A 15,056-nucleotide genomic window follows, 5' to 3' on the forward strand; every position below is an offset into this window, starting at 1 on the left:
TTCAGTATATTAGCATATCATTATTGAGCACGCTAATGACAGTCTGTGCCAAGGGGTGCGCCCCACTGGCAGCCTCATGGTGACGGGAGGATTCATTTAGATGTGGTGGTGGACGGAGGAGCAGAGGATGCTGGCAGTGGCTGTTGGGGAGGGGGACGGGAGGTGCCAAGTCAGACTGTGCAGGAGGGGGTGGGGGGAGTACGGTTGTTGAGAAAGGGAAGTACCAACTCTGATTGGGGGTGGATACGGGGTCAGAGATCTCCGTGGTGGGCTTGAGGTGAGGGAGAGAGACCCTTCTAAAGATGGCACAGCAACCTTAAGTGCAGCCGGGTTTTGCCAGCGTGTTGAGACCCCGCCTCTCTCCATGATTGCATGAAACTTGTCTCCTTGATTTTTTTTTTGGCAGTGTCGTAAGATCTGGAGAGAAACATGCTAATGTATTGAAATGAGCTTGGCGAAAACACCACTGTCATTCTTTGGTAAGATTTCGCTCAAAGAATTCCCACTTTGCATTGCTAGATCCAAAGATCTGACGAGTGATGGAGGTGGGAATGGGATTGGGAATGACGAAAACTTACAAATTTGCAGAGTAAATTCTAATCTGCCATGGCTTCCTGACCCCACGCTATTTTTGTGTACCCATTTTGCAGATCAGGAAGGACCTGAGTCACAATGGCGCACATGCCCCATTTGAGGTTAAGGGTCATCATTGTGAGCACCAGAAGAAATTTGAATTTACCCCCCCCCCTCCCGCCCGGGAATTGTCCTCCGCGGGTGTGGGTGTTTTGGAAGTGCTAAAGCACTTCATCATGGCTCACAAAGCGTAACCCCCTCACCCCCACCCACATTACTCGGAGGCAAAAAACATGGCAGGAGTGGAGTTCAGAGGTGAGCTGAAACGTTGCAAATCAGAAATGAAACTGACTCTCGTTTCCTGAGCCCGAGACAAAAATCCGGCTGAGTGTTGTTTATTTTGATTGGGTGGGTGGAGAGAGAGAGAAGGAAAGGGACAAAAACAAATTTGAGCACACAAAAGCAAAATGATAAGTTATTCCGACTGTAATCTCTATGGCGAAATCCTGCAATCAAACCAAATATTTAACAAAGGTGGGACACCATATAGTGCACTGAAGAGAAAGTTTCATCCTGTGACTCAGGTTCAGTGTCAGACACCTTTCCACATCCTCTGGGTCTAAAGAGTTAGATTTTTAATAAATCAATCTTGGGATGCTGGCAAGGTTGGCATTTACTTCCCATTCCCAGTTGCCCTGAATAGGCTGTGAAGAGCCCAACTTCACAGCAATCCTCCTTTACAGTGGTTTGATACAACATATTGGTCTGCTAGGCCACTTTGGAGGGTATTAGTAGTCAAGCACATTGATGTGGGGCTGGAGTCACATACGGTCCACAGACCGGGTAAGGATGGAATGTTTCCTTCCCTAAAGGAAAGAGTAGTGAGCTGTCTTATCTGTCGTAGGTTGGGAAAAAGAGACTCCTCCATCCTATAAAGACAAAAGATTTACTGAAACAAATGTGGTGGAACTAGTGGTGCCAACTTTGGTTGACAAATTCCTGGCGTTGGCATCATGTTGCCTCCTGCCTCCAATTGCCCTCCCCTATACACTCACCATTGGTTGCCCAAGATGGCCACCTTCCCAAAGCACCTGGAAAGCAAATGAATCTTCATCACCCAATTGGATGATTCCAGACTGTCGAACAGCCTTTGCTCCGTATCCAATGTTTTAACATTTAAAAGTGGTCAAAGATCTATTTTTTAAAAATTTGCTTTTGTAAAGACTTTATGAGAGGGTGCAGGAAAGGGGCAGCACGGTAGCACAGTGGTTAGCACTGCTGCTTCACAGCTCCAGGGACCTGGGTTCGATTCCCGGCTTGGGTCACTGTCTGTGTGGAGTTTGCACATTCTCCTCGTGTCTGCGTGGGTTTCCTCCGGGTGCTCCGGTTTCCTCCCACAGTCCAAAGATGTGCAGGTTAGGTTGATTGGCCATGCTAAAATTGCCCCTTAGTGTCCTGAGATGCGTAGATTAGAGGGATTAGTGGGTAAAATATGGGGGTAGGGCCTGGGTGGGATTGTGGTCGGTGCAGACTTGATGGGCCGAATGGCCTCTTTCTGTACTGTAGGGTTTCTATGATGATGATGATGATTTATGAGACCGGTTCCAAGGACGAGGGACTTCAGTTACGAGGGCCAGGATTTTCCCGCTCCGCCAGTGGTGGGCAGCGTCACGGACAGGAAGGGAAATCTGACGGGCTGGCCAAAGGTTCGTCAACTTCAGGTGGGAGTTTCCGCACCCGTGCTGGGTGGGACTGGGATATCCCAGTTGACAATCCATTGGAGGCACCAGGGTTGATCCACTTAGATAAGGTTGAGAGGAGGTTTGATAGATGTCTTCAGAGTCATGAGACAAGGATACATTCCCAGACGTACATAAGAGGCACATTTAAAAAATATATGTGTTATGGGATATGAGCGTTGCTGCCAAGTCCAGCAATTAGTGCCCATCCCCAATTGCTCTCAAGAAGGCAGTGGTGCCTTCTTAAACCACAGTAGGGCCATGTGGGGTAGATATACCTACTGAGAGAAGCTATCCCCTTTGTTTGAAGGATCGAGAACCAGAGTACAGAGATTTAAACTGATGGCAAAAGAGCCAAAGGTGATACGAGAAGTTTTTTTTAAAACAAGTGTGTGGGGTTAGGATCTCCAATGCACTGCCTGAGTGTGTGGTGGAGGCAGATAACTATAATAAAAGGAATTGGCCAAACACCTGAGGATTGAAGAACAACAGGGTCATGGGGAAAAGGTGGGAACTAGCTTCCCATGCTCTTGCAGAGAGCTGATGTGGACTCAGTAGCTGAATGGCCTCCCTCTGTGTTGCAAACACACTCTACAGGTGGAATTCTCCCAAACCCCTGCTGGCAGCTTCAATGGCAGGTGGGGTTCGTGGGCGGGGGGGGGCAGAATTCAGCACGAGGCCCTAAAATCGGTTTTACACCGGTGTGAATCGAGAGTGGGATCTTCTGCAGGTGCCCACAAAGCAGATCAGGAAGCCCGCTGGAAGCCGACTTGAAACTGACTTGATCCTGCTGATGGGATGCAGCTGAAGGTCTGAGACCCATGCCCAATCCTCCAAGGTGCCAGTGGGAAAGAACGCCAGTGCCAAACGCATTTGGTATTACAGATGACTGGACTCACCTGAACAAAGCCTGGGGCTGCTTCCAGAGGTCAGGATGGAGATTGACAGCAACCCTGGAGTACCACAGCAGGGAGAGGGGGGGAAGCATCTGCTGGTGGACCTTCCAGATTAGGTGTCCTGGAATAGGGCCCATCTTCCAGCCTCAAAGTGCTCCTGGAGTTCCATCTTCATCTTCAGGAGGCTCATCATCTTTCTTCAATAGTGGGTCAGTGACGTTGGGTGCCTTTTCAATGTGACACCAGGATAGGACAGCATACAATGCACCATCAGGGCCGACTCACCATGGAATACGGCACAAAACACCCGGTTGCATAATTAACGAGGTCGGGGCAGGAAGATTTGGCATGTTTTCCCGCCGGCCTCTATGGCGGGAAACACTCCACTTTCCTGTCCTGCCACAGGACTCAATGGGGGAATGCCGTCCAATGATTCTACAATGCGCCATGTTTTTTCTCCGAGGGTATTGTGTTCAGCAGTGGCACGAAGATAATCCTGGAGGATTGATAATCTGAACTGGTCACAGGTAACAGGGTGCCAGCAGCACATCATCACCACCTTCCAAGTCAAATTTTCAACCGCATTTCTCTGGCTTGGAAGTTAGAGCTGCACAAAGTGCCACGAATGTAAATGGCTACGTGACAACTGGCTCCACTGAATTGAAACAGGCTGGAAATACATGTCGCTCTCCCTCTATTTCCCGCCTCCACTTCGCAGCACCCAGTTCTACACCAGTCTGAGCCACAGCACTGCAATTTCATCCATTGTATATTCATGCAAAACCATGAATGCAAAACCACAATCTTGCAGAATCTGAGCATTTGGTTAGTCTCATGCTAATCTGCTCAAGTCATCAGGAGCAGCACATCTCCAACACAGAATTAGAGGTCATCTGTAAAAACTGCAACCAGTTGTCACTCCTTGCAAATCAAGTCAAACGTTTAAATAAGAGCGCTTGGTCCCAGTAAAAGCATATTCTTTGAAAAATTAAAATCCCATGCCTCAGCAATCATGTCAATTAAAGCCTAGACTAATTTACAGGATCAACAAGAATATACTTCTTGCCCTGTGAGACATGAAACTGGACTAAGAAACCTGGCAGCTAGCTCTTTAGGTGCGAATACAAGATGCAAACCAATTGCAAATTCAGATCAGCAAAGTGCTTCAACAGCAAAAACAAAAAAAAAAGTCACCTATTCTCTAAATTAATCAAATTCTGGGAAGGCATTCTGAGGGCATAGCCTACCCATTGGTACTTAGCAGGTATTCATAAGTCATTCAAGATTCACGAACAAATCTTTGAGGAAAGATTGGTTTCTGCCCAATCAGATTAATGGAAATCAGTTGCAGGTATTCCCAACGCCAGACTCCCATCGAGTAGAGTTACACGTAAATTATAAAAAGATACAGTACATCCACCATTGCTGAAAAAGAACATTCAACTTGACAATATCTCAGTCTAGTTGCACGATAACATACATCAGAGGAGATAGGATCATGTTCGGAGAATTTATTAATAGTAGCTGTTTGTGTGGTCTGTAATTTTTGTGCGTAGTTTTTACTGGCATTTACAAACATGGAACAGACTACATCACCAGCAACACAGAGCTAGGCACATTGCAGTGCTACCCAAAATGAATGCCGCACATCCGCATAAGTGAACCTTTCTGACCCGTGTTTGTGGAGATGTATCAGATTAGATCACTGCTGTAGACTTGCACAGCACGTATCCAGTGCTGGAGGGCAGGTCCATTCACCAGTAGCAACACTGCCTGCTGGTTATTCACCTGCAAGTCAAACATTTATGGACTGGAAAACCAATTTAATTTGACCTGGATAATTTTTGTTGCCCACTTTCCACAAATACCTGGAGATTGGTGATGAATATTGAGTTCTCTTTCTTGACTCAGAGGTTTACAGCATGGAAACAGGCCCTTCGGCCCAACTTGTCCATGCCGCCCTTTTATTTTAAAGCCCCTAAGCTAATCCCAATTGCCCGCATTTGGCCCATATCCCTCTATACCCATTGTACCCATGTAACTATCTAAATACTTTTTAAAAGATAAAATTGTACCCGCCTCTACTACTACCTCTGGGCAGCTTGTTCCTGACACTAACCACCCTCTGAAAAAATTGCCCCTCTGGACACTTTTGTATCTCTCCCCTCTCACCTTAAACCTATGCCCTCTAGTTTTAGACTCCCCTACCTTTGGGAAAAGATATTGACTATCTACCTTGTCTATGCCCCTCATTATTTTATAGACCTCTATAAGGTCACCCCTCAGCCTCCTACGCTCCAGAGAAAAAAGTCCCAGTCTATTCAGCCTCTCCTTATAACTCAATCCATCAAGTCTAACCTCAGTTGTTGGCAAAATTCTAGAATCCATCGTTAAGGATGAGATTTCTAAATTCTTGGAAGTGCAGGGTCGGATTAAGACAAGTCAGCATGGATTTAGTAAGGGGAGGTCGTGCCTGACAAACCTGTTAGAGTTCTTTGAAGAGATAACAAATAGGTTAGACCAAGGAGAGCCAATGGATGTTATCTATCTTGACTTCCAAAAGGCCTTTGACAAGGTGCCTCACAGGAGACTGCTGAGTAAAATAAGGGCCCATGGTATTCGAGGCAAGGTACTAACATGGATTGACGATTGGCTGTCAGACAGAAGGCAGAGAGTTGGGATAAAAGGTTCTTTCTCAGAATGGCAACCGGTGACAAGTGGTGTCCCGCAGGGTTCAGTGTTGGGGCCACAGCTGTTCTCTTTATATATTAACGATCTAGATGACGGGACTGGGAGCATTCTGGCCAAGTTTGCCGATGATACAAAGATAGGTGGAGGGGCAGGTAGTATTGAGGAGGTGGGGAGGCTGCAGAAAGATTTAGACAGTTTAGGAGAGTGGTCCAAGAAGTGGCTGATGAAATTCAACGTGGGCAAGTGCGAGGTCGTACACTTTGGAAAAAAGAATAGAGGCATGGACTATTTTCTAAACGGTGACAAAATTCATAATGCTAAAGTGCAAAGGGACTTGGGAGTCCTAGTCCAGGATTCTCTAAAGGTAAACTTGCAGGTTGAGTCCGTAATTAAGAAAGCAAATGTAATGTTGTCATTTATCTCAAGAGGCTTGGAATACAAAAGCAGGGATGTACTTCTGAGGCTTTATAAAGCACTGGTTAGGCCCCATTTGGAGTACTGTGAGCAATTTTGGGCCCCACACCTCAGGAAGGACATACTGGCACTGGAGCGGGTCCAGCGGAGATTCACACGGATGATCCCAGGAATGGTAGGCCTGACATACGATGAACGTCTGAGGATCGTGGGATTATATTCATTGGAGTTTAGGAGGTTGAGGGGAGATCTGATAGAAACTTACAAGATAATGAACGGCTTAGATAGGATGGACGTAGGGAAGTTGTTTCCATTAACAGGGGAGACTAGGACGCGGGGGCACAGCCTTAGAATAAAAGGGAGTCACTTTAGAACAGAGATGAGGAGAAATTTCTTCAGCCAGAGAGTGGTGGGTCTGTGGAATTCATTGCCACAGAGGGCTGTGGAGGCCGAGACGTTGAGCGTCTTCAAGACAGAAATTGATAAATTCTTGATTTCTCGAGGAATTAAGGGCTATGGGGAGAGAGCGGGTAAATGGAGTTGAAATCAACCATGATTGAATGGTGGAGTGGACTCGATGGGCCGAATGGCCTTACTTCCGCTCCTATGTCTTATGGTCTTATGGTCTTAAGTCCCGGTAGCATCCTAGTAAATCTTTTCTGCACTCTTTCTAGTTTAATAATATCCTTTCTATAATAGGGTGACCAGAATTGCACACAGTATTCCAAATGTGGCCTTACCAATATCTTGTACTCCATCACAAGGAACATGCACACAGCACAATTCGTAGCCAGGTCAAATGCTTTGGGCACTACCTTCAATTGGGTGAGTCGCTGAATCTGCCATCAAACAATATGCATAGAAATCATAACACACAAGGGCCATTCAGCCCAAAAGGTCCACATTAGCATTTAACTTCCATGCAAGCAAACAGTCCAATTGCTTTCACTTGCCCTTCAACTATTAGTACTTTGTCTACCTAACTAATCTGATATTGAGGGTTGACATTTCTGCCTCTACTATAGAAGTGAATTAATTCAACCTCCTCATGACTGAGTAAAGACATTTCTCTTGTGCTCTGTTCTAAATCTCCTTTTTATGCTCCCATGTTCTTGACCCTTCACCTACTGGTTGCATCCCGCCTGCTCCATCCTCTCAATTTTGAGCACCTCTAAGATCACCCAGGGGGTTAACCGATGCTTCCATTTGTATTTCTTCATACCAGAGTGTCTCCTGGTGGGTCAGTGTTGCCTTCTTCAAAGACACAATATCCCACATACAGTAGGAGCGGGAGCTTAACACTGCACCCAGCACTCTCTCATATCTCAAGATTTTATGTAGGCCTATCATAAAGGCTGCACAGTGGTTAGCACTGCTGCCTCACAACACCAGGGACGCGGGTTCGATTCCCGGCTTGGGTCACTGTATATGTGGAGTTTGCATGTTCTCCCCATGTCTGCGTGAATTTCCTCCGGGTACTCCAGTTTCCTTCCACAATGCAAAGGTGTGCGGTTCAGGTTGATTGGCCATGCTAAATTTAGTGTCAGTGGACTAGCATGGTAAATACATGGGGCTACAGGGATAAGGGCTGGGTGGGATTGTAGTCGGTACAGACTTGATGGGCTGAATGGCCTTCTTCTGCACTGTAGGGATTCCATGATTACCTCCTGACTTTTATATCCTACATCTCATGATATACAACAGTTTTCTTTTTTCCAGCCTTATCATCCTGAGGGACTCCCATTAATGTTCAGTGAACCTGTAGCCCCAATTTGCTTTGATCTTCTACAGCACCAATCCTGCTTCCATGCATCACCTTAATCTTCATGATACTGGATTACATCTGTCGCTTGCTTGCCAATTCTCCAATCTAATTAATATTCCATTCCTGCTCCCTTTGGTTTTCTGAAGAATCAGTTATTCCATCTAACTTGATACCATCTGCAAATTTTAACACTTGTTCTTCCAGACTTTTATTCAAATCAATGGAGGTGACACAGAGCTAATGCCAGAGGGGCACTAACACCCTCTTTCAATTGCTCTGGAAAGACTTCCCTTAACTGCCAATCTCCATTTCTTTTCATCAGACTTTCCATTCGTCCCTTCCCCTTGCGAGTATTCAAATTGGCACAGGAAGTACTACCACAGGTTTGGGAGACCTCACCATAGCTCCTAGATATCTTGTCACTTCTGGTCATGAAGATGGAGGGTCACCTCCTCTACCCAGATAGCTAAAGTACCAGTTTTGTTTTTAAATATTGGTAACATGGAATCTCACAAAGGATGGAATTTTTCAAAGTGTGTCTACCCCAACCACAGAATCAACCGCCAGTTCACACTTCATACCAAACTTTTGATCCCATTTCTGACAAAACAAATTTCACTCGCAAAAAAAAAAAGGATATTGGAGAGAGCGGATTAATTCTTTAGCATGTGCGCAGGATGGCTGATTTTCACGTCCCTGACCCTTGTAATTTGCTTCAACATCCCAATAAAGTTCTAATGCAAAAAAGGACCAAAATTCAGGTCACAGCTTAATGTGGTTAGAAAGTCCAGACAACCACATAAATGATAAAAATCAATCCATAATATTGACCCCTAGGAAAGGTTCAGGACTAGTTTTTTTAAAAACATCCTCCTCTGCCTCCCATCCACTGACTCTGTCTACACTTCCCGCTGCCTCGGCAAAGCAGCCAGCATAATTAAGGACCCCGGACATTCTCTCTTCCACCTTCTTCCGTCGGAAAAAAGATACAAAAGTCTGAAGTCACATACCAACCAACTCAAGAACAGCTTCTTCCCTACTGCTGTCAGACTTTTGAATGGACTTGCCTTGCATTAAGTTGATCTTTCTCTACACCCAAGCTATGACTGTAACACTACATTCTGCACACTCTCGTTTCCTTCTCTATGAACGGTATGTTTTGTCTGTATAGTGCGCAAGAAACAATACTTTTCACTGTATGTTAATACATGTGACAATAATAAATCAAATAAGGACTGAATTAATTGAAGACTAAGGGTTTCACAAGAATAGATGTCCAAAGATGTGCAGCACGGTAGCACAGTGGTTAGCACTGCTGCTTCACAGCTCCAGGGACCTGGGTTCGATTCCCGGCTCGGGTCACTGTCTGTGTGGAGTTTGCACATTCTCCTCGTGTCTGCGTGGGTTTCCTCCGGGTGCTCCGGTTTCCTCCCACAGTCCAAAGGTGTGCGGGTTAGGTTGATTGGCCATGCTAAAATTGCCCCTTAGTGTCCTGGGATGCGTAGATTAGAGGGATTAGCGGGTAAAATATGTAGGGATATGGGGGTAGGGCCTAGGTGGGATTGTGGTCGGTGCAGACTCAATGGGCCGAATGGCCTCTTTCTGTACTGTAGGGTTTCTATGTTAGGTGGATTGGCCATGCTAAATTACCCCATAGGGCCCAATTTTACCATGGCGCAAAAACCTGGCAAAGCGATTAGTGCAATCCGTGCCCACGCAGATGCCCACATTACTAAGGCCTGAAAATGACCGCGATCCAAACCACACCCGAAACAGTGATTTAAATGCATTTGCATGCATTAAATTGAATTAATGGCTGCCCGCCCAACTTTACCAGCACTTTCCCCCTTTACCATTGCGTTCACCCATCCAGATTCAGCGCAAAACAAACATGCTCGGCAAAGGTCTGTTTCGGGCTCCAGCTTCTGAAAGGGGGGAGGGCGGGGGGGGGCGGCTGTGGGAAGGCGGGCTAGATCATTCTCTGGTGGGGAGTGGTCAGATGTATCTCTGGTGGTTGGGGGAGGGGGGGAGGGGGGAGAGAGGAGGAGAGGAGGGAGGCCAGATGGATCTTTGATTGGGGGGGGGGGGGGGGGGGGAGGGATCCGCTGCCACTCTGCGGGTGATTGGTGGGGGGGGGGAAGGGGGCATGGGGTCACAATCAGTCTAGGTAACGGTTGGGGGGGAGGGGGGTGGGTGGATAAGAGGGACAGTTATGTTGTGGGGATGGGGCAATATCTGTTTGGACCATCGCTCCTGGGCCGCTTTATCCACTTTTTGCGGCCCGTTTTTCAAATTGTTTTTCACTGCACATGCGCAGTTCAAAGCTCCGATCGGAGTTGCAGCGTTTCGGGCGTAATAAGCCCCGCCCACAGCGCAATTCAGACCCCGATTTTCTTTCAGGCTAATTGCATATGGGGGCGCCTGAGAGCAGTTTTCCAAGTCGGATCTGAATTGCGCCCGGATTCAGCACTTAGAATCAAAATGGTGAAATTGGACTTAGAGTGTCAGGGGATTAGCAGGGTAAATACGTGGGGTACAGGTTTAGGGCTTGGGTAGGATTGTTGTCAGTGTAGGCATGATGGGCCGAGTGGCCTCCTTTTGCACTATACGGATTCTGTGGGCAGGATTTTATGGCCTCACTCAAGCAAGACCGGAAAATTCCCGCCCGAAATTAACGGACATTTCTGTGGTCCGCTCCTCCTCCGCTCCGATTCCATGTTGGGCAAGGCAGTAGAATTCCAGTGCATGGTTCTACAACAAAAATCATCTAAAGAATCTTTCACTTGTGAGAGACTGCAGTTATACTGCAGACCAGCATCGACAGGGTTCGATCTTCAGTGAATTTACATTTCCACCGGCCCCTTGCTGCACATGCCTTCCTGTACCTTCCATTCCCCAAAGGTTACGGTTAATTAAAAAGATTTGTCTCTCTAAAGCTCCCAGTAGATTCACATTTAAAAATGTACGCATGCACTAGGCTGAAGTTATCTTGCTGCTGGTGTGAAACTACCTCCCACGTCCTGGTGTCAGTGCTCTTGGGGATTAGATCAGCAGCCTGGCCCAAGTTATACTGCCAAATGTGCATCTGCAATGGGGGAGCGGTGGCGGAATGGCACCCTTACTTATTAAGGCATTGACACTATAAAGAAAACCTCTGCAAACATGGCTGTTGAGAAGAATGCACTGTTTGATTAAAAGTGCTATCATAAGAACTAGGAGCAGGAGTAGGCCATTTGGCCCCTTGAGCCTGCTCCACCATTCAATAAGATCATGGCTGAGCTTTTCGTGGACTCAGCTTCACTTACCCGTCCGCTCACCATAACCCTCAATTCCTTCACTGTTCAAAATGTACTAATCCTTATCTTAAAAACATTCAACGAGGTAGCTTCAACTGCTTCACTAGGCAGGGAATTCCACAGATTCACAACCCTTTGGGTGAAGAAGTTCCTCCTCAACTCAGTCCTAAATCTGCTCCCCCTTATTTTGAGGCCATGCCCCTTAGATCTGGTTTCACTCGCCAGTGGAAACAACCTCCCTGCTTCTATCTTATCTATTCCCTTCATAATTTTATATGTTTCTGTAAGATCTCTCCTCATTCTTCTGAATTCCAATGAGAATAGTCCCACTAACAACCAAAAACAAACTGGCTTTTGTTAAAGCCTGAGCATTTTAACCGGAAAGGTGCAGATTTTGAATGGAACAGGACTGTATTGCAGACACAGGTGTGTTTCCACAGTGTCAACGAACCCACATTGCAGCCAGGAAAGTTTTGAAATCGTATCAGACTGTTTACATTTATTTACCCTTTGTAGTTCAAGATCAGGGTTCTGTAGCAACTGGTCTTGCACACCCACACACTGCAGGCAACTGCTGGCTGTAATTAATAAGCAGTTACTTTCAAAGTGTCACTTCTGAAATATATTTGGTGGAAATCCCCTGCACGACGTCACAATGTACGTATTGCAAGACAAGTTAGGTTGCTCCTGGTTAGCACAGTGCTTCAACCAAAACGTGCTGGCTGAGCTTCAGTGAAAAAAAAACCCCATCACGTTTTGGTCAGATAAGGTTCAGAATTCAGATTGTTGTCTGCTGTTCTAAAATCTAACTGTGTAGCTCCTCGTGCCAGCGCCAGCTCTTTGAAGAAGTTGGCCAATTAATCTTGTTTCTCTGCCCTGTGCATGTAATAGCCCTGCAAATATTTTCCTCGTTCATCCAATTCCCTTTTTCAAGTTACTCCTGAATCTACTTTACCGCCCCATCAGACAGTACTTTTCTGATCACAACAGCTTGCAGCATAAAAAGTTCTCATCTCCATCCAGTTCTCCTGCTGGCATGAATGTTCTGAGGCAATGATTATGGAAAATTGGATGTCTGCTCCAGACGCACAGAATTGGCAGGCAACTCCATGCCACGAAAGTTTGCTTTAAAAATAGGCCGTAAAAACATCACCTTAGGCCCAGTGACAAGGTTCCAGTTTTCAAAATTTTAAAAAGTATGCCTGAACAACTCCCCAGGTGACCCCCTCATCACAAATAGCAACCCTCCCCCCGCCTCGCCAACTCCTAGTCATTCAAACATTATCCAAGTGTTATAGACACATGACTTTTCTTTCTGCAGATTTGAGACTTACTTCATTGTGTGAGGCAATATATCAAATGACATTACTGTGGCTCAGTGGTTGAAGTGAATCACAGTGTGTACATATATATTATATGCTTATCTGCACATAATGACTTAACTCCTCTCAAAGGGTAACTAGGGATGGGCAACAAATGCTGGCTTTGTCAGTGACGTCCACATCCTGTCTTCCAATAAATAAAAACTAAAGATATGAGTTTGCAGCAACTGCTAAACCACCTCTCCATAAAAAACAGGCAAGAGGCACGAAGATAGCATGAATGTATTCACGTGCTTGAGTTGAGAGTACAGCACCAAGTCTCTGCATAATCAGAAAATGCGATAGGTACATCAGTAATAATATCAATGCATTTTGAGCAGCCAAAAAGAGTGCAAGCCAAAAGTAAGGAATATACAGATAATAAATACACTTCCATCAATGTGAGTTTGTGTTCAATTTGAGAAAATTAGTTGCAACGTAGGTTACACAAAGTTGACTCCAATGTGTAACGCACATTTTCCATAGTGTGGCACCATCATGGAACACTGGGAAACACAGCTCTTGATGCACAGGTAACAGCAAATTACAACAGTGAAACTCAGCATTAAACAGGACAATGTGTGAAAGGTAAGTGTTAAATTGGGGCAACAGTGGACAGACTCAGATTTTAAATACAATGGCTTTGTATTAGCTAGCTACATGATCAGATTCCAGGATAAACGGGTTTACCAATACGAAAACAACTTGGATTTATACAGTGTAGCATCCCAGGAACTCCAACTAAACCTCAAAGAGATAACCGGTTCAGCTCAGAATTATTGGTGATTCGAGTTCCATCAACTGGAGGAAAAACTTGGCGAGCGCCAGCCCCTCTCTTATTCTTTGAGCATAATGGGGTCTATTTTATAAGTGGCTGAGCTTGGATCAAAAAGGCTGGGGTAGGTGGGGGGGAGGGGGGAGGAGAAGTGGGGTAAAGGAATTAAGGTCCAATTATACTTCATAGCTTGCTTCTGAAGAAATTGGGAAAAAGCATTTCTCCTCTTTTGCAGAACTGTCCCACCCATGACCTTGATCAAACCATCACACAAAGCCTAGCTATCTCCAAGATCTGAATTACACACAAGGCCCAATCAGCCATTTTCTCATCACCTTGACTATCTACATGCCCTTGACCCATCTTCCATTCCCAGCTACTTCATCATTGGCCTCTCAAATTCCCTTGCTACTGATCTGCAAGCTGCAGCCTTATGACTCTGACCACTTCAGACTACTTCTGCCTTTTCATCATAGGGGCCAAAGCCCACCTACCTGGATTCACCTAGAGTGCAAGGAAAATCCCCGATTTTTTCTCTCAAGCCTCCACTGCACTGTCTCTCCACGTGTCCATGAATTGACAGAATTCACTGCCACAATTTTGGGGACAGAAGTCTAATTTGTTACTTTATATTGCTTCCTCTGTACTCTTACACTACTTTATCGAACTGTTTTTATTCCCCACCCTGACTTTCACCAGACTCATTTCCTGAAAGAATGACAGAAGGTCAAAGTGGTGAAAAAAAATCAGCGAGAGGAAGGGGTAGTAAGTTGTCTACAACAGCATTTCTGAATCTCATGTTATCTGTGAGTCATGGGTTCAAATGCCTTAGCAGAGTGTAATCTCGGAATAACTTTTTATCTTGCTCATCTTGCCTTGCATGTCAAGCAATCCATTTCTAAATGTGATTCTGAAAGTGGAATGAGAAACAAAACTGCTCTTTAAGCAAGAAGAAAAATCAGGCCTTAAAGTTAGGTCTTAAAACATTTACTTCATGTTCAAATTTGGATGTTGGAGCAGTGGCTTGTACCTCAAATAAGCTGCCCACAGTGTGCAGAAATCGTGAAGGTTTCTAATAGAAGTCAGTACAGCCATCACTGGAAGAGGTGTGCTAAGGCAGGCAGTGACTATTAAAAGGTCTAATACACACAAGCAAATCTCCCAGTCAAAATCAGTCAAGTGGCCTTTAAAAAAATAATCCAATATTATTCCTTTTGGACAAGGCACTTAACACATTGATAGATATACATCTTTCCATATTATTTATTTATACCACTCAAAATGATAATTAACTGTGGGTCTTGGAGCTGTTACTGACCTTAATCATCTCTGCCACATAACTCTCTGGTCCAGTATATTCAGTGGAGTCCTTAACTTTCACCAAGACAATAAAGCATAGATAATGCCACATGTTGTGCTCCTCCTTGATATGTTCCTCAAACGTTACTGTCTTGTTGTCAAATTTATCCCTTTCCAAGCCTAGAAACAATAAATTAGCTAATTACCAAACCTGAGACTAATTACATGTGTAGAACTGAAGTGTAAA

At 45.3% G+C, this 15,056-nt stretch overlaps 1 protein-coding gene across 1 annotated transcript in view; it reads right to left on the reverse strand.

The window, feature by feature from the left end:
* itpr1b (inositol 1,4,5-trisphosphate receptor, type 1b) overlaps positions 1–15,056 on the reverse strand; it is a 521,126-nt gene that overhangs the window by 72,834 nt on the left and 433,236 nt on the right. The window contains exon 58 of the mRNA XM_078209411.1: positions 14,829–14,989. Within this exon, the coding sequence (XP_078065537.1) occupies positions 14,829–14,989 (161 nt within the window). The remainder of the gene's footprint in view (positions 1–14,828; positions 14,990–15,056) is intronic.

This window comes from Mustelus asterias, chromosome 3 (assembly GCF_964213995.1).
Source record: "Mustelus asterias chromosome 3, sMusAst1.hap1.1, whole genome shotgun sequence".
Taxonomy (NCBI): Eukaryota; Metazoa; Chordata; class Chondrichthyes; order Carcharhiniformes; family Triakidae; genus Mustelus; species Mustelus asterias.